This window comes from Hyperolius riggenbachi, chromosome 4 (assembly GCF_040937935.1).
Source record: "Hyperolius riggenbachi isolate aHypRig1 chromosome 4, aHypRig1.pri, whole genome shotgun sequence".
NCBI classification, from domain to species: Eukaryota; Metazoa; Chordata; class Amphibia; order Anura; family Hyperoliidae; genus Hyperolius; species Hyperolius riggenbachi.
Window position 1 is genome coordinate 263,854,105 of NC_090649.1, and position 20,430 is coordinate 263,874,534.

General features: G+C 44.0%; 1 protein-coding gene across 1 annotated transcript in view; it reads right to left on the reverse strand.

The window, feature by feature from the left end:
* The window catches only part of MCHR2 (melanin concentrating hormone receptor 2), a 223,971-nt gene that overhangs the window by 86,898 nt on the left and 116,643 nt on the right, over positions 1-20,430 (reverse strand). The window contains exon 3 of the mRNA XM_068279420.1: positions 17,982-18,191. Within this exon, the coding sequence (XP_068135521.1) occupies positions 17,982-18,191 (210 nt within the window). The remainder of the gene's footprint in view (positions 1-17,981; positions 18,192-20,430) is intronic.

Below are 20,430 nucleotides of genomic sequence, written 5' to 3' on the forward strand. Positions count from 1 at the left end.
TCTCTGTAGATAGAAAGAAGGGGACAGTCCCCTCCACCCAAGGTGGACTATATACTGTGCAAATTTGGACAGAGGCGCCAGGCAGGTTAAAATGATCTAAAAACAACTAAAAAGGAGGAGTACAGGTGGACTTACCTCCTGAAATGATGGACAATCGAGATTGTTCAAATCGCAAAAAACAATTTATATTGGCACTCCGCAACGCGCTTCGCAGGTATAACCCGCTTCATCAGGCAAGGAGTGCAAGCTTAAAAAGGTCCAATAGTGGCAATGCGCCTCTACAGTTCCTCTTTAAGGACCAGAGCCTTTTTCTCCATTCAGACCACTGCAGCTTTCACGGTTTATTGCTCGGTCATACAACCTACCACCTAAATGGATTTTACCTCCTTTTCTTGTCACTAATACAAGTTTGTTTTGATGCTATTTGATTGCTGCTGCAATTTTTAGTTTTTATTATATTCATCAAAAAAGACATGAATTTTGTAAAAAAAAAAAAAAAAAAGGATTTTTTTTACTTTCTGTGCTGACATTTTTAAAATAAAGTAACATTTCTGTATACTTTATTTTACAATATTGACAATTTTTTTATTTTTTTTACACACAATTGTCCATTTACAGAGAGATTTCTCCCACCCAGCATGGGTATGTATAAAAATACACCCCAAAACACATTATACTACTTCTTCTGAGTACGGCGATACCACATGTGTGACACTTTTTTGCAGCCTAGGTGCGCTAAGGGGCCTAACGTCCTATTCACAGGTCATTTCGAGGCATTTGGATTCTAGACTACTCCTCACGGTTTAGGGCCCCTAAAATACCAGGGCAGTATAGAAACCCCACAAATGACCCCATTTTAGAAAGAAGACACCCCAAGGTATTCCGTAAGGTGTATAGTGAGTTCATAGAAGATTTAATTTTTTGTCACAAGTTAGTGAAAAATTACACTTCGTGAAAAAAACAATAAAAATCAATTTCCGCTAACTTTTGACAAAAAATGAAATCTTCTATGAACTCGTCATACAGCTAACAGAATACCTTGGGGTGTCTTTTTTCCAAAATGGGGTCACTTGTGGGGTTCCTATACTGCCCTGGCATTTTTACGGGCCCAAAACCGTGAGTAGTCTGGAAACCAAATGTCTCAAAATGACTGTTCAGGGGTATAAGCATCTGCAAATTTTTATGACAGGTGGTCTATGAGGGGGCGAATTTTGTGGAACCGGTCATAAGCAGGGTGGCCTCTTAGATGACAGGTTGTATTAGGCCTGACCTGATGGATAGGAGTGCTAGGGGGGGTGACAGGAGGTGATTGATGGGTGTCTCAGGGAGTGGTTAAAGGGGAAAATAGATGCAATCAATGCACTATGGAGGTGATCGGAAGGGGGTCTGAGGGGGATCTGAGGGTTTGGCCGAGTGATCAGGAGCCCACACGGGGCAAATTAGGGCCTGAACTGATGGGTAGGTGTGCTAGGGGGTGACAGGTGGTGACAGGAGGTGATTGATGGGTGTCTCAAGGTGTTATTAGAGGGGGAAATAAATCCAAGCAATGCACTGGCGAGGTGATCAGGGCTGGGGTCTGAGGGCGTTCTGAGGGTGTGGGCGGGTGATTGGGTGCCCTAGGGGCAGATAGGGGTCTAATCTGATGGGTAGCAGTGACAGGTGGTGACAGAGGGTGACTGATGGGTGATTGATGGGTGATCAGTGGGTGATTAGATGGCAGAACAGATGTAAACAATGCACTTTGGAGGTGATCTGAGGGTAGGTCTGGGGCAATCTGATGGTGTGAGAGGGTGATCAGATGCCCGTAAGAGGCAGGTTAGGGTCTGATCTGATAAGTGGCAGTGACAGGTGGTGATTGACGGGTGAATGACGGGTGATTGATGGGTGATTGACGGGTGAATGACGGGTGATTTACGGGTGAATGACGGGTGAATGACAGGTGATTGACAGGTGATTGACAGGTGATTACAGGGGAGAATAGATGTATACAGTACACAAGGGGGGGGGGAGGTCTGGGAGGGTCTGCGGTCGTTCTGAGGGTGTGGGTGGGTGAATGGGTGCCCTAGGGGCAGATAGGGGTCTGATCTGATGGGTAGCAGTGACAGGTGGTGATAGGGGGTGATTGATGGGTAATTAGTGGGTGTTTAGAGGAGAGAACAGATGTAAACAATGCACTTGGGAGGTGATCTGATGTCGGATCTGCGGGCGATCTGATGGTGTGGGTGGGTGATCAGATTAAGGGGCAGGTTAGGGGCTGATTGATGGGTGGCAGTGACAGGAGGTGACACGGGGTGATTGATGGGTGATTGATGGGTGATTGACAGGTGATCAGTTGGTTATTACAGGGAAGAACAGATGTAAATAATGCACTGGCGAATTGATAAGGGGGGGTCTGAGGGCAATCTGAGCATGTGGGCGGGTGATTGGGTGCCTGCATGGGGCAGATTAGGGTCTAATCTGATGGGTAACAGTGACAGGTGGTAATAGGGTGTGATTGATGGGTAATTAGTGGGTGTTTAGAGGAGAGAACAGATGTAAACAATGCACTTGGGAGGTGATCTGACGTCGGATCTGCGGGCGATCTGATGGTGTGGGTGGGTGATCAGATTGCCCGCAAGGGGCAGGCTAGGGGCTGATTGATGGGTGGCAGTGACAGGGGGTGATTATGGGTGATTGACAGGTGATCAGTGGGTTATTACAGGGGGGATAGAGGCATACAGTACACGGGGGGGTCTGGGGGGGGGTCTGGGGAGAATCTGATGGGTGGGGGGGTGATCAGGAGGGAGCAGGGGGCAGTTTAGAGTTTAAAAAAAAAGCGTTGACAGATAGTGACAGGGAGTGATTGATGGGTGATTAGGGGGGTGATTGGGTGCAAACAGTGGTCTGGGGGGTGGGCAGGGGGGGGGGGGGGTCTGAGGGGTGCTGTAGGTGATCAGAGGGAAGGGGGGGAGATCAGTGTGCTTGGGTGCAGACTAGGGTGGCTGCAGCCTGCCCTGGTGGTCCCTCGGACACTGGGACCACCAGGGCAGGAGGCAGCCTGTATAATAGGCTTTGTACACATTACAAAGCCTATTATACACTTAGATACCGGCGATCGGGCAGCTAGTAACCCGCCGGCACTTTCGAACGGCCGGCGGGTTACAGCGCGAGGGGGCGGAGCCTGTCGCCGGTGGCTGATCGGGTCACAAATGACGTTAAATGACGTTAAAATGCATTTACAGTAAAGTGGCTCTTAGCAAAATGTACCACCCAAAGAAAGCCTAATTGGTTGTGGAAAAATCAAGATATAGATCAGTTCATTGTGATATGTAGTGATAAAGTTATAGGCTAATGAATGGGAGGTGAACATTGCTTGGATGCATAAAGTGAAAATGACTGAAGGCTGAAGTGGTTTTTAATTATCTCATTAGAAATAACTATTCTTCTAATGTGATCTTGGTTATTACAGAGCCTTTGCTAATTAGTTCCTTATTAAGTTGTACCAAAAGCATCTCAGTAATGGGAAGAATGATTATATCTTTTTTCTATGAATAATAACTCTGTCCTCTGTGGGTTTTCATATTTACATTTCTTACATTACATATTTGCTGTGCATACACCAAACCATAACTGTGTGAGATTGACTATTCCATACAGCACTTTTGAAATGTGTTGTTGGTATATAAATATACATTTATTATCGTGTAGTTAATTAAAAATACAGAAAAAAAGGTTTGTTTTTATTCAGCTGAACAACAACTCTATTTAGCTTATATATTTTGCTTGGATGATTTTTTTTTTCTTTCAAACTGCACGTCTACATTATATGAAGTGGTGTGAAGAGTGAATAGACAATCTGTGCAGAAATGTTGGCATAAACTTTTATGGATTATAATATAATCCTATTTTAATAAAGACTAATGGGATGTTCTATTTCAGTGTTTATAGTGTATTGTAAATTAAGGATTATCAATAGCAAGCTGCCAGTCATCAGGGAAGTTGGTGTATAATTCCACTATTCTATGGTTGGCCAAATAGTCTCGTCCTCCCACATTGCTTTACAACCAGAAATCATAATTCTTTCTGTCAATTTCCAAGACCAATACAGTTTTTAAGCCAACTGACAGCTACTAAAAAAAGGAAAAAGATGCAAAAAAAACCACCTTTGTTATTTATAGACAGTGCGGTCTCTTGTTGCTTAGCCAGTGCACACCAAAAGTGGCCACAAGTTTTTCTGGGATTACAACAGGAAGGGAATTATCATTCACTTTTGTCCTGACTTTGGGTAAATTCACACTGAATCAGAGTCTATTCTGGTAACATCAGCCCTCCAGCATAGCTCAGGTAAAGCTGGCAATTGAATTTGCTGCTAAATCCTGAGCAATGTGAGGTGTTAAGTAGCTCACGCGTTTTGAGCTTTTTATCACTTTGAATTGTGTATGGCCCATAGTGTGCTTCATGCACAGCACACATTTTAATAACATTAACCTCCCTGGCGGTAAGCCCGTGCTGAGCACGGGCTATGCCACGCAGGAGGATTTCTCAGGCCCTGCTGGGCCGATTTGCATAATTTTTTTTTGCAACACGCAGCTAGCACTTTGATAGCTGCGTGTGCACTCCGATCGCCGCCGCTCCGCGCCGATTAGCCACCGCTCACCGCGCCGCACCCCCCCCTCCCAGACCCCATGCGCTGCCTGGCCAATCAGTGCCAGGCAGTGCTGAGGGGTAGATCAGGACTCCCAATGACGTCACGACGTCGATGATGTCATGCCGCCCGTTGCCATGGCGACGGGGGAAGCCCTCCAGGAAATCCTATTCTTTGAACAGGATTTCCTGATCGAAGAGGGTGGGGGGATACCGCTGCACAGCGGCTATCATGTAGCGAGCCCTGGGCTCGCTACATGATTTAAAAAAATTAAAAAAAACCAACTGCTCTGCTACCCCCTGGCAGTTTTTAATAGACCGCCAGGAGGGTTAGGCCCGCTGCAATTCATTTTTTTCTCCAAGTTTTCTCCTAGGTGATATTTTCACCTTTTATCAGTAAAATGCCTTTTAGGTCACCAACAAGTACGAAAAAACTCAGAATACTCTTGGCAGTACTAAAAAACAGATAAAAAAGATGAAAAATGATCTCCTAGGAAAAAACTTAAGAGAAAAAGGGAATTGGATTGAGGCCTATGTGTGTTAATCTGTCAGGAACAAGCATGTGGCAAATCCAGTCAAACTTCAGTCAAATATGTGATATGCAAGCTTTTTCAGGTTCTATGTCTAAAAGTATTTTGAGGCAGAGGGTTAGAAGGACAGCTCAGCACCTTGCGTTGTTTAAAAGAAAATAAATATGGCAACCTCCATATCCCTTGTGCTTCAGGTGTCCTTTAATACATTATCTCTATTATGTTGCAAACATAAGCAATTGAGCACCACTCATGAGTCCACCACCCGGAGGAGCACCCACTTGGCCCAAAGGAAAAAGCAGCTTGGTGACCCTATTCCATCTTCTGCCCCTGAGGCTGCATGCTCTTCCTCTACCTTCCATGACACAGAAGACAACAGGCATGCAGAGGCAGAGGTACCACTTCCCACTGTTTACTTGTTTTTGATTCCAGGGCAGAGGAAGTAGGAGTCTTATATGACAATTTGGTGTGTTACAACCCAATGGCATTTGCCCATTATACATTGCCTCCTTTTCCACTTATAAAACAACACAATTTATCATTTATAATTCACTTTTTCTCTTAAGTTTTCTCCTAGGTAATATTTTCACACCTTAGTAATAAAATGTCTTTTAAGTCACCAGCAAGCAAGAAAATACTCAAAATGATTTTGGAAGCACCTTTTCACCTACTTTATAGTATTTTTATTAATTGCAGAGTGTCAAAAAGTTAGTTGCATTTGGCCACATGTTTCTCTGACATATTGTAGTCTTCCCATTCCAATTCAGTACATTTGACAGCTGCAGTAGCTTTCAATGGGCCATAGAAAAACAGTTTCCTATTTCCTATTGACTTCTAGGTTGATTAGATTGCGGACCAGCTAATTCCAAAGTTTTGAGGCCTGTTAGGCTGAACAGCCGTAAAATCAAACTGAACCATGCTGAGCAATGCTATTTTCTATCTATGCCGATCCTGGAACAGTTTGAAATAACATTGGATTTGATTCCAACAACACAAGCCCTTGTTAAGATTTGCACTTCTATAGTTTTCACCAAATAGTGCAGTTCACATTTCATGTTTTTCAACACTTTGATGAATAAAAGCATTAATATGATTCTAAAATGACATATTTTTGTTCTCTGATACCAAGAGGGACAAAAAAAGGAATATCTATGCCGCATGGTGCCGAGACATGCTGAACTCTATTTTTAACAACTAATTATCTAGCATAAGACAGCTCAGATTCCGATTATGATCCTTAATAATGATATCAATAAGCGCCAATTCAAAACTGAACATTCAAAGGTACATCAGCTATTATATTCAAGATGCACTTATTTTTAGCCCATACATCTCTGCTCTGCTTTCTAGCTAATTATCTGTAGATACAATGGAGTGTATTCCTGTTAAACTTTATATGCCCTCTATGGTGTACCATGATTGTCATTTGTGTTTGCAATTGCCATTTTCCCCAGACACAAACACAAGGAGAGGCAAATGCTCACCCATCAAGCAGTTCCTGGTGGTTGAAACGGAACCCGAGGTATCAAACAGGTCAAAATGCAAATATTTACCTAAGGAGAGATCTTTCAGAGGCTTCCCATGCTGTCCTTCAGTCCTCCATGGCTACTGGGGACCTTCCTGCACATCCCGACTACTCTTCTCTTCTTGCACGAGTGCAGCCGCACTGAACCTGCAAGAACAGCCATGCCTGCACAGTAATAGCTTACTCCACAGCTGCGGCTGTGTCCTCTGCCCTAAAAGGTGACATTCAATTTCACAAAGTAATGTGCAGGGCAGTTTCTAGGCTAAATTACACCCAGTTCGAGAGTCAAAAAATATGCCCCCCCCCCCCCCCCCCCCACTGGCCTGACCCCACAACCCCCCTCCCAGTACATGTTGCAATCCCACTTCCAGATAAAATAATTAATAAGTTCCCTGCCTCCAGATAAAATAATCAAATACTTCCATGCCTCCAGATAAAATGATCAAATACTTCCATGCCTCCAGATAAAATAAGTAGACATGTGCCGCACAATAAAAATAAAGTTGTCACAATCATCGAGATAAAATAGTGAAGTAGTTACACACCACCAAATAAAAGAATGAAACAGCCAGGTGTCTCAAACAAACAAATTACATAGGCAGGTGCGTCAAGATAAAATGATTAAGTAGCCAAGTTTGCCCTGCATAAACAAATTAACTAGCCATGTTCCCCCGATAAAATAATTAAGTAGCCACGTGCACATATACAGTATTAGTATTAGCTTGCAAGATGTATCCCCATGATATTAGGTAGCCATAGCTGTCCCCTAATTGCTGGCTTGGCGCAGGGTGCTTGCTGAGGGCTGTCGGCAGGGAGCTGCCTAGAGTAGGATGCTGGCTGCCTGAGGCATAGTGCATGCTGGGGTAGGGTGCTGCCTGGGGGCAGACTGCTGCCTAGCGCAGGGTGCTGGCTTGCTGGGGGGGCTGGGTGCAGGCTTGCTGGGGGGAGGCTGGGTGCAGGCTTGCTGGGGGGGGGGGGGGGCTGGGTGCTGACTGGGTGCAGGCTTGCTGTGGGGCTGACTGGGTGCAGGCTTGCTGGGGGGCTGGGTGCTGACTGGGTGCAGGCTTGCTGGGGGGCTGGGTGCTGACTGGGTGCAGGCTTGCTGGGGGGCTGAGTGCTGACTGGGTGCAGGCTTGCTGGGGGGCTGAGTGCTGACTGGGTGCAGGCTTGCTGGGAGGGCTGGGTGCAGGCTTGTTGGGAGGGCTGGGTGCAGGCTTGCTGGGGGGGCTGGGTGCTGACTGGGTGCAGGCTTGCTGGGGGGCTGGGTGCAGGCTTGCTGGGGGGGGGGCTGGGTGTTGACTGGGTGCAGGCTTGCTGGGGGGGCTGGGTGCTGACTGGGTGCAGGCTTGCTGGGGGGGCTGGGTGCTGACTGGGTGCAGGCTTGCTGGGGGGCTGGGTGCAGGCTTGCTGGGGGAGGCTGGGTGCTGACTGGGTGCAGGCTTGCTGGGTGCTGAAAGGGTGCAGGCTTGCTGGGGGGTGGGTGCTGACTGGGTGCAGGCTTGCTGGGGGGGGGCTGGGTGCAGGCTTGCTGGGGGGGCTGGGTGCTGACTGGGTGCCGGCTTTCTGGGGGGGCTGGGTGCAGGCTTGCTTGGGGGGCTGGGTGCTGACTGGGGGTTACAGACCTCAGATCTGCGGCGACCAGTCCTCCGCTGATGAATCCGATCAGTCAGTGCCGCCCCCGCCGCTTGAACATCCACGTTATTGCAGGCATCAGCGCGTAAGCAGTGACAGAAGGTACGCACGCTACTCGCGCCCAGAGTACTCCACATGCGGAAGTGACGTCATTAGTCCTTCTGACACTGCTTATGCGCTGATGCCTGCAATAACGAGGATGTTCAGGCGGCGGGGGCGGCACTGACTGATAGGATTATTGCGAGAGGGGGGCGCAGGCAATGGCGGCAGCGGCTGGTGGCAGGTATGGCGCCCATAGCACAAGCCATACCTGCACGCACCCCACCTGGTGACGTCACATCCTTCTCCTGCCTGGCGCCCCCCCAATCTGTCTCTCATCGGCGCCCCGTTCAGCAGAACCGGCTGAACGGGGCTAGAAACGGCCCTGGTAATGTGGCACCAGGGGTGGTGGGGGATCGGTTGAAAAGGGCGCCCGAGCTGCCTGTATGAAAAGGGCGCCGCCATAGACATCAATGTTATTTCTGGAAATATGGGCTACAAGGTGTAGAAAAGGGCGCCCGAGTTTTGATATAGGCTACAAGTGGGCTCCCCTTTGTAGCCCATATTTTTTCGGCTACAAGGTTTTCGGCTACAAGCGGGCTCCCCTTTGTAGCCCATATTTTTTTCGGCTACAGTAAGGTGCCCCTCTGTAGCCCATATTATTGACTTTTTTTGTAGCCGAAGTTTTTATATGGGCTACAAGCACTGTAAGCCGAATTATTTCATTCCCCCACTATCCATGGCGGCCTGGAGGGGGAATAGTAATTAACACATCCCGGAGTTTCTTTCTAGCCGAAGTTTGTATATGGGCTACAAGCGCTGGAAGCCGAATTATTTCATTCCCCCACTATCCATGGCGGCCTGGAGGGGGAATAGTAATTAACACATCCCAGAGTTTCTTTCTAGCCGAAGTTTGTATATGGGCTACAAGCGCTGGAAGCCGAATTATTTCATTCCCCCACTATCCATGGCGGCCTGGAGGGGGAATAGTAATTAACACATCCCGGAGTTTTTTGTAGCCAAAGTTTTTATATGGGCTACACCAGGCGCCTTGGTTTTTTTGTAGCCCAAGTTTTTATATGGGCTACACCAAGTGTCTTTTTTGTAGCCGAAGTTTATATGGGCTACACCAGGCGCCTTTTTTGTAGCCGAAGTTGGTATATATATGGGCTCCACCAGGCGCCCTTTTTTACCGGCGCCCTTTTCATGTAGACCCGGTGGTGGGAGCAGCCAGTATCCAGGCACTGAAACTATTATGTGACCTGGGAGCTGCACTACCAGTGGCATGCAATAAGCTTCAAACAGAGGTGAACAATACAGAAGGGTCCCCGGCACTGCCACTGCCTGATACCACCACCCACGAGGGATGATCAATGAGATGCAAATTGTTCCAAGTTTATGCAAATGTATGTAAATTTTATGCAAATTGGTCCATTTTCAAGCTGCATATATTTGCATAAAAATGGACATACATTTGCATAAACTTGAAAATATTTGCATATCATTGATCATCCCTGCCACCCACATGCAACACCACAGGGGTAAGGGACCCCACCTGCATTGCTCACCTCCATTTGAAGCTTATAGTATCCCACAGGTAATGCAACTCCCAGGTCACACAATAGTGATAAGGCTTGGGGCTATGTGAAACATGTAGCATGTAAAATGTCACTAAATCTTTCAAGAATTCCACCTAGTAAATCAATCTGTTTTGCTGGTAAAAGTTCAATGTTAGTAGTATTTACTGAAAATGCACTGCTCCAAGTCCCAAAACATTAGATTAAATAATCTAATCATCACTTTTGAAATGTATAAATGACACAGTAGGAGATCATCAGATCAGGAGCAGGACACTGACCTGTCACTTTGTGACATTCCGGATCTCACCACTTTATCTTCTCAAGTGCAGCACATCTCACACAGCTTTAGCTTTTCTTGAGCTCTTACCAGGGCTCAGTAGGGCATTGGACTCCAGCAGTGATGTTATTTGGATTATGATTTGTCAGTTTCTGTTGCTCTACACTAACTTCCTGGGCTCAACCATAACTTTGCATAGTGCCAAACTGATCAAATATTAAGTTTCCAAACTGTCGATTTATTATTAATCAGTTTTCAGGTAATAATTCATAAGTGTCTGAATATTGCTTGCTCTTCCCAAAGTTCCTGTTCTTCTCAAGGGAATTCAACTTCTCTTAGAACAAAATACATCCAACCAGACTCCCCAGTCTCCCTGTCTCTAGTGTGCTTATTTCTCCACTATCTTCCTCCCTCTGCTGGCAATGTGAAAAATAACAAGACAAGAAAACTGCAGATTGGCTGGCCTAAGAACCCGACAAGCTCGTCACAAAAAAACATAAAAGGCTGGAGTCAGATGCATAGAGTTTTCGAAATGTACAAGATTATTGATGTTGTTCTCTGGTTAAAACCCAATATAAATCTTTTTCTGCAGCCTTGAGAAAGCAAGCAGTCACAGCACAATTCTAAGGACTCACATATAGTTCAAGGAGAATATTTCCCTCAGGTGTTATGCATTTTCCCAAACTACAGGAAAAAGGTGAAATTATAGTCCATTTCCCCAACGAGATCTTCCTGTGCTCGCGCTGCCCCTACTTTGCCATTAAATTGTACATACATTCAGTGGAGATCAGGGCTCTGCCAGCATTTAAACATACAGTATGTTATTATACTTATATATTATATAATATAGAGATGCTGTAGAGCCAGACTTACAATCAATGATGTAAAGAAGCATGGTGGCACAAACAGCAGTTTCTAAAATGCATACCGCAGAAATAGCACCCACCAATACCACACAGCTCAACCACATCACATAAAAAACAAACACAGGTGGGGCCGTTTTGGGGTACAGGCATACAAAGCAAGGGCCTGGAGTCCCATCTGTTATCCAGCAAAGTCAATTAACCCTTCACACACTCGCATGCTAATTCTCATGTAAATTCTTTCACACAACCCATGGAAAAACCCAGTGCTGATCGTAATGGAAAAAGCTACGCTTACGGATCATTACGCGTAATTTTACGCTATTACGCATTACGAAATTACGCTTACGGCATAGACATTCAATTTCGGTACATGACTGTAATTACGCATTGCCCTTACGCAATTACGCGTAAGAATACCGTAATTCAAGTTGTTACGTTATAGGCTTACGCGTAAATTCCTACTAGCAATTAATGCGTAAGGTCATGCTGCCAAGCGGAAAAGTTGACGCATGGATCAATGTTAGGTAGCCGCCGACTTTAAGGGTTAATAGCAAAGCCCCCTTAAGTGCTAAGAGCCTCAAATTTGGAGAATATATTAAGGAGATCAGAAGGAATAAAAGGGAAAATTTTTTTTTCAAAAAGACCTTATAGTTTTTGAGAAAATCGATGTTAAAGTTTCAAAGGAAAAATAGATACATTTAAAAACCCGCCGACTTTAACGGTTAATAGCAAAGCCTGCTTAAAATTTAGAAACACCAAATTTACAGGGTATATTAAGGGGATCAGTGGGAATAAGAGGAAAAAATTTTTTTTCAAAAAGACCTTATAGTTTTTGAGAAAATCGATTTTTAAGTTTCAAGGGCAAAAATGTCTTTTAAATGCGGAAAATGTCAGTTTTTTTTGCACAGGTAACAATAGTGTTTTATTTTCATAGATTCCCCCAAGTGGGAAGAGTTTTACTTACTTCGTTCTGAGTGTGGGAAATATTAAAAAAAAAACGACGTGGGGTCCCCCCTCCCAGACCTCTTTAACCCCTTGTCCCCCATGCAGACTGGGATAGCCAGAATGCGGAGCACCGGCCGCGTGGGGCTCCGCACCCTGACTATACCAGCCCGCATGGTCCATGGATTGGGGGGTCTCGGAAGGGGAGGGGCAGCCAAGCTTTCCCCTCCCCCTCCGAGCCCTTGTCCAATCCAAGGACAAGGGGCTCTTCTCCACCTCCGATGGGCGGTGGAGGTGGAGGCCGCGATTTCCTGGGGGGGAGGTTCATGGTGGCATCTGGGAGTCCCCTTTAAAAAGGGGTCCCCCAGATGCCCACCCCCCCTCCCAGGAGAAATGAGTATAGAGGTACTTGTACCCCTTACCCATTTCCTTTAAGAGTTAAAAGTAAATAAACACACAGACACTTTGAAAAAGTATTTTAATTGAACAAAAAACATAACCACGAAAAAAGTCCTTTAATATTCTTAATTAACCATTAATACTTACCTGTCCCTTTAAAAGCCAGTTCCCACGCAATATCCTCGGAAATATACTAATCAGTTACAATGTAACAAAGCTATTACAATGTAACAACTTTGTTACTTTGTAACACCACCGCACCCGACGTCACTCGCCGCCACCGCCGCGTCTGCGCTGACCCGACAGAGCTCTGAGCTATATAGCTCAGAGCTCCCTAAGCATCTTTGTATTTGGGCTCCAAGGAGCCCCATTGGTCCTTAGCAGACCAATGGGGTTCCTTTAAATCAGAAGGAACCCCATTGGTCTGCTAAGGACCAATGGGGCTCCTTGGAGCCCAAATACAAAGATGCTAAGAGAGCTCTGAGCTATATAGCTCAGAGCTCTGTCGGGTCCGTGCGGGACGCTAAGTCCCCGCCGCCTCCCGCTGTCCTCCCCGCCTCTTCCACATGTCACCCACATGTCACCCACATGTGGGTGACATGTGGGTGACAGATGTGGGCGGGGCTGACAGCGGGAGGCGGCGGGGACTTAGCGTCCCGCACGGACCCGACAGAGCTCTGAGCTATATAGCTCAGAGCTCTCTTAGCATCTTTGTATTTGGGCTCCAAGGAGCCCCATTGGTCCTTAGCAGACCAATGGGGTTCCTTCTGATTTAAAGGAACCCCATTGGTCTGCTAAGGACCAATGGGGCTCCTTGGAGCCCAAATACAAAGATGCTTAGGGAGCTCTGAGCTATATAGCTCAGAGCTCTGTCGGGTCAGCGCAGACGCGGCGGTGGCGGCGAGTGACGTCGGGTGCGGTGGTGTTACAAAGTAACAAAGTTGTTACATTGTAATAGCTTTGTTACATTGTAACTGATTAGTATATTTCCGAGGATATTGCGTGGGAACTGGCTTTTAAAGGGACAGGTAAGTATTAATGGTTAATTAAGAATATTAAAGGACTTTTTTCGTGGTTATGTTTTTTGTTCAATTAAAATACTTTTTCAAAGTGTCTGTGTGTTTATTTACTTTTAACTCTTAAAGGAAATGGGTAAGGGGTACAAGTACCTCTATACTCATTTCTCCTGGGAGGGGGGGTGGGCATCTGGGGGACCCCTTTTTGAAGGGGACTCCCAGATGCCACCATGAACCTCCCCCCCAGGAAATCGCGGCCTCCACCTCCACCGCCCATCGGAGGTGGAGAAGAGCCCCTTGTCCTTGGATTGGACAAGGGCTCGGAGGGGGAGGGGAAAGCTTGGCTGCCCCTCCCCTTCCGAGACCCCCCAATCCATGGACCATGCGGGCTGGTATAGTCAGGGTGCGGAGCCCCACGCGGCCGGTGCTCCGCATTCTGGCTATCCCAGTCTGCATGGGGGACAAGGGGTTAAAGAGGTCTGGGAGGGGGGACCCCACGTCGTTTTTTTTTTAATATTTCCCACACTCAGAACGAAGTAAGTAAAACTCTTCCCACTTGGGGGCATCTATGAAAATAAAACACTATTGTTACCTGTGCAAAAAAAACTGACATTTTCCGCATTTAAAAGACATTTTTGCCCTTGAAACTTAAAAATCGATTTTCTCAAAAACTATAAGGTCTTTTTGAAAAAAAAATTTTTCCTCTTATTCCCACTGATCCCCTTAATATACCCTGTAAATTTGGTGTTTCTAAATTTTAAGCAGGCTTTGCTATTAACCGTTAAAGTCGGCGGGTTTTTAAATGTATCTATTTTTCCTTTGAAACTTTAACATCGATTTTCTCAAAAACTATAAAGTCTTTTTGAAAAAATTTTTTTTCCTCTTATTCCTTCTGATCTCCTTAATATATTCTCCAAATTTGAGGCTCTTAGCACTTAAGGGGGCTTTGCTATTAACCCTTAAAGTCGGCGGCTTTTTTATATTATACGGGAGCGTAATATTACGCGATTACGGCAGACTGTGTAATTTCAATGGGAGTTTACTGTCTTACGCGTAATTTGTTACGCGTAAAACGTAACCCACGGTCTACGCGTAATTAATTACGCGTAATACCGTAACCTTACACGTAACACTTACGGTGCATTTGTAGTGAATTACGATGCGTAATTACGCTAATGCGTAATTTCGGCCCAGCACTGGAAAAACCAAGGCAATCCCTACAGCTAAGTTAAAAGCCGGGGTCTTCTTTACAAGAATAACGTCTCTTGTGTAGTCACATGCACTGCATAGAGGCTCCACCATGTTAGTTTGTGTCCTAACTCTGGCCCTGTAATACACAAAGTACAAACATGCAAGCATTCAGTGCTTCAAGCATATCTAGCAGCGCATATCCTATTGTCCTCTCCTGGGAGAGATAGTAGTACATTAACCTAATCCCCCAAGGGAGCTACTAAGATATATCCATATATACTATACACATACCAGCATAAGCTGTGTGTATGCTGACAATGCTCACTGACAGGGGAACGGGCGAGAGTACTGGATAAAATCCCAGCCACAAGGATCAAATACAACAAACCCTCTGTACACACACATGCAAATTCTCATGCAAATTCTTTCACACAAGGCATGCAGGAGCCAACACTATCCCTACAGCTAAATTAAAAACTGAGGTCTTTGTTACAAGAATAAAGTCTCTTGCATAGTCACATACACTGCATAGAAGTCCCTTGTGTTAGTACACTCCCCCTCCAGCACCACCCTATTACATATTCAAATATTTAAATGCCCTAACTCCAGGTAAGGAGCCTAGATTCTGTGTTTTTTCCATCTGGTGTGCAGGCACCACACTGCATCTTATCTTTTAAAATGATGGTGTGAGTCACAGCAAGCTAGGCAGTGCTCAACTGTCTGTGAATATATACATTATACTGAAAGCTGCACTGCTTTGTGAACTGGATGTATTACATGCTGCTACCAGCCATGACAACAGGTAATCAAGTACACACATTTTGCAGCTGCATTTGTTTTTTTTGGCCACATGTGCAATGCAAGGAGGGGATACCCCAGGAGATGGGCATTGTGCACTCCCTTGATGTTAAAGGGGACTTCCAGATTCCATCATAAGTTGTTCTCCAGATCAGCTTATGCAAACTGGTGGAGTCTGGTCAGGGCAGTTTGGTAAGAGCTGGTTTTCTAAAACAGGTGCAAATATATCCTCTGTTTTACCATCATTTTGTTATTTGCTGTCTCATTTATGTATGTATCCTGAGTGGAGAAGTATTTAATAAAAGTTAAGTTTTTATACTTTATTTGCCTGTCTGCTTTACATTAATTTACATGCAAGACATGCAAAATTCTATGCATTTGTGAAAAATATGCTGATTATTTTTACTGTTTATTCTCTTATTTATTCACGGTGTACTGTAATTTTTAGAAATATAAGACTCACTTTTTCTCCTCCAAATCTGGGGGAGAAAAAGTCTTGGCTGCCCGTCCACTCGCTCAGAAGCCTGATCGCCTGCTATGGCTTCTGTAATAGAGGAATCCATCACCGGATCCAGCCAGCGCTGTGTTCCTTCCTGCTTGCCTTTGTCACGTCAGCAGAGCTTGGTACGTGTAACATGCGTAGCATGTAATGCATGAAGAGAGGGGGTTCAAGCGCTGCTATTGTGCCTTGTTTGTGCAGCTGGGAGAGTTTTTCTAGATGCTGTTGCATATTCTCCACTTTCGTATGAGCTGTAAGTACCCGACGATTTATTTCAGCTTCCGGATGGTGGACTGTGTTTGTGAAGACTCGGATCAGTCTCCCCCTGGATAAGCACTTCACCACTCTGCATGGCGTCTATGGCACAACCACTGCATTGTGTTTCTACTGTTTTTATTTCTGGTGGTGCTTATCACTACTTGTTATTTTGGGAGTTTTTTCAGTTGAGGATGCAGATTCTGATCCCTCTTACATGTAGTTTCTGCATGCTGCACTTTATACTACTTAGCCAGACAAAGGTTTTCTTCTTATCATCCTAATAGCTTTTTGAGGTCCGAGCCTGTTTACTGATCATCAATATTGTATTCATCATGTTGCAATTCAATCCCTATATTAATGTTAGTTTTAATTATTTTCAGCTTCCTTTTGTTATGTACCGATAAAGCTGACAATTGTCATAGGTGGTTTAGTACTGCAATTATTGGGTGGTGCATCCATATTTTTATTTTTAAATTCTAGAATAGATAGGGACAGTTTGGGTGCAAAAGCTCTATAAGACACCCGTGCACCAAGGACCAGAAAAGGCATTCTAATGATGTGTACTAGATCTGCCACCCCAGATTTAATATATTTTTTCCCTTTTTTTGTCCTCTAAACCTAGGTGTGTCTTATAGTCCGGAATGAAGAGGGGGTGGCTGGGTGCATTAAATAAAAAGGGAACACAGAGACAATGGGAGAACAAATAGTGCAATATGTGCAATATATGCAAATTGAGAAAAAATGTGATGAAAGAGAAATGATACTGACAATGGTAGGGTGCACCAGGGGGAAACCAACCACTTGAAGCAGGTGGAGATGCACAAACCCGACTCCACTTGGGTATCCAGAAGATACTGGATGGGGTGGCTCTCTTAGCAGAACACACTGGTGCTAAATGTTTGGCAAAGACACTAAAGACCAATAACACCCATCCAAAGGAGGGTGAGGGGTAAGAGGCTCCCAGAGGTGTATAAAACTAAGTTAAAAACAAATAAAATGAAAAAAAAATACAACTGCATATAACAAATGTATTATGCACTGGCAACACGTTTGGAGGGTCTGAGCCCACTTCCTCAGGCCACTTGTAGTGCCAAAACACTCTGTTCAGTTGAGCAATCAGTGTTGGTAGTGCATAATTTTATTGCTATATGAAGGTAACACTTTTGAGGTAAGTTAATTTATAATTACTGTTATAGAGGGTTCAGACCCCGCTATGCAAGATTTATATGATACCAACACTTTAAAGGCTTGATCCTTTACTAAGTTAGGGATCATGCAAAAGGTAAGAACCACTCAGGTTTTTGACACCACCTCCTCTTTTTAGTTGTTTTTTAACTTAGTTTTACACACCTGGGGGTACACCCCCCCCTCCCCTTCCTTGGTGCATCTTATAGTCCTAAAAATACAGTAAAATCCACCCACCTGAACACATCTCTAATGGCTAATTGCTGGCTGAGTTTTCCAAAGGCAAGGTCTTAGAACAATATTTAAATTAGCTAAGAGTTATGTGCCCTGAAAAAACATGTAATGCTCTGTGGACCTGTAATAAGGATCATGTGTAATATAATTACAAATGCTTGCATGTAACAGTCCTGAAGAGCTGCTCCTGAAAAGTGATTGATCCTTTGTTTCAAGCCTTGATTGCTAGATGGGCTGGGCAAAACACTTGCCTGACACTACACTAAATAAACATACAAGCAAGCATATAATTAAATGAATGTTCCTACGCACACATCACTAATTTTGTTTACCTGCATAGGAATTCATGGACATTTAACGACATGTGAAAAAGAACATTTTATTTACCTGTCTAAACTCATTGCGGTCATTATGGCTGTGCATGCAAACTGATTGCAGGTATCCAGAGATGTAATTATAGTACAAAGCGGGCTGCCAAACACCCATTCGCCTCCTCGAGCCCACTGATGAATCAGAAAAGGCATTCCAATGATGTGCACAAGATCTGCCACCGCCAGATTGCAGATATAGATGTCAGGTATTGTTTTTCTTCTAGATCTAGGATAAAGAAGCAGACACAAATGTGTCAAACAATCGTTTTCAGTTATCAACTGTTTCATTGCTGTAAAAGCAGTTCTATTATGACAAATAGGGCAATAACAAAAAGAAATATTATCGTATTTCACTATTTTTCATAAAAAAAAAAGAAAAATACACTTCAATTCGCACAGTCAAAAGGCAGGAAATACAACTGTGTATTAACTGTTCTAGACAGTAATTTAAGAAGATCATAGATTATACTGCTAAATGTGGTTAATCAAGGAAAAATGACATCAGCCAAGTAGACATTTCATTTTCATATCTTCTTCATTTAGCAAGAAGTTTTGAATCAGGATGATACCTCTTACTGACTAGCTTAGAGGTAAATCAAAAGTAAGCTTTCGGCTAATAAGCCTTCTTCAAACATTGTTCCTGTATATTAACAAGATGTTAAAACACACAGCCTATATGCACTGGACATTCAGAGGAGAAATATTATTTTGTAAACTTAAACAAATGTCATTAGATGCCTAAGATTGCAAAATAATGTTTCTCCTCCGAATGTCCAGTGTATATAAGCTGTGTTGTGTTTTAACATCTTGATGTTATATATGGTATTTCAATGTCTTATTTATCTTTTAATATATTTTAAAAAGCATACAAAGTGTTTACTTATGTCAGACTTAGAAAAGACCATGATTAAACATACACAACATAGCTGACATGAATCATAGTCATCATGATTAAGGACAACTTGCAGACCTAAAAATACAGGGTTGTATCTGCCGTTGCCATTATTATAACTGGCATTGTGGGAAGAAGGAAGGAGACACATGGGTATTACAGCAGTGAAATGTATGAATATTTATTTATCATTAGCTTAGCAGACAAAGGCATTTTTGTTTCAACTAACATGTAGTTGCCTGCATAGCTTCTGAGCTTCATATCAGTATACTGGCCTTGTTGGAGAAACTACCATACTTCTGCAACTCCTTGCACATGCTGCTCTTAGCCATAGGGAAGTGTTGAGATGGGGCCTGTGTTTAGCATAGGTATAAATTGGAAAATAGTCTATAGATGTTGGGTTAGGCTAGGGTGTGTGTGGGGGTCATCTTTGAGGTTGTATTACTGTTTTAGTATGTTTTAAAGGCTTTAGCAATAAGTTTAGGATTTGCAATTCTATCATAAGAGGTGGGGTGAGTTGGAGTTGTTTAACTAAAAATTTGCCCTGGGTTGTTTTTGGATTTCTGCAAGTGCAAGTCATATTGGTATAGTAGATGCTCTTTAAGTTGGCTATGCAGAATAAATAATTCTAACCTGAAGGCCTTGATAATTAAATTATTGTTGTACTTCTACTTGTTTCATTTGTTTGAGAAGACTATCATATTTGGAGTATCTGTAACACTCTGACAGAGTTACAATATATTAAAGTGAAGAATCGAATATCTACTGTATATATGTACCATTTGGCTTTTCTGCTGAGACAGCCTCTTACCTTTCTTAGACACCAACAACTGAGCAAAGCAGTTTTTTGGGGTGCTTGGCGCTGAGCACCTGAGCTGAGTGCCGCTAAAGCACTAATGCTATTAGTACACAGCCAGCACAAGGGTAATTCAAGATATGCCGGACCCCAAATTACTTCTGCCTCTGAATAAAGATAGGGACACCTAGAGCCAAATATAGTGTATATGTACTGGTAATATGGGATGAAGTTGGTAGAGTAATTACAAACATACTTACAAAGCAGGGTTACCTCAAAGGCAACCACTGTAATAGCAGGTGGGGAGATTAGACCTGACCCCACTCAGGATTAAGAAGTCGCTCTCCTTAGAACAGGAAAAAAGGGGATGACACCCCTCCACCAAGAGTGGACTTAGAACAATGTAACAGGGATACAGAGGCGCCAGAAGAATACAAAAGTTTAAAATTTGTGGAGACAGTGGTGGACTTACCTCCTCCAAACAGACAAAAGATATGCCAACAAAGTTTAGCAGAACAAAATTTATTTACATACTCCAGTGGAAAATGCAACACGTTTCGCAGGTATGACCCCGCTTCATCAGGCAATAGGTAGGAGTAGTACAGTGCAGGTCTGTAGCTGGCCAAAGTGTCTTTGCCTCTGAGATACTATGACTCAAACGGAAATGTGAGTGTGAGGAGGGGGGACCGTCATTCCGCTCACTAACTGGTGACATTATAATATGTAAGCCAACTGAGAACTAAATAAAAGTAGCCTAGTAATAGGGCTGCACATAAA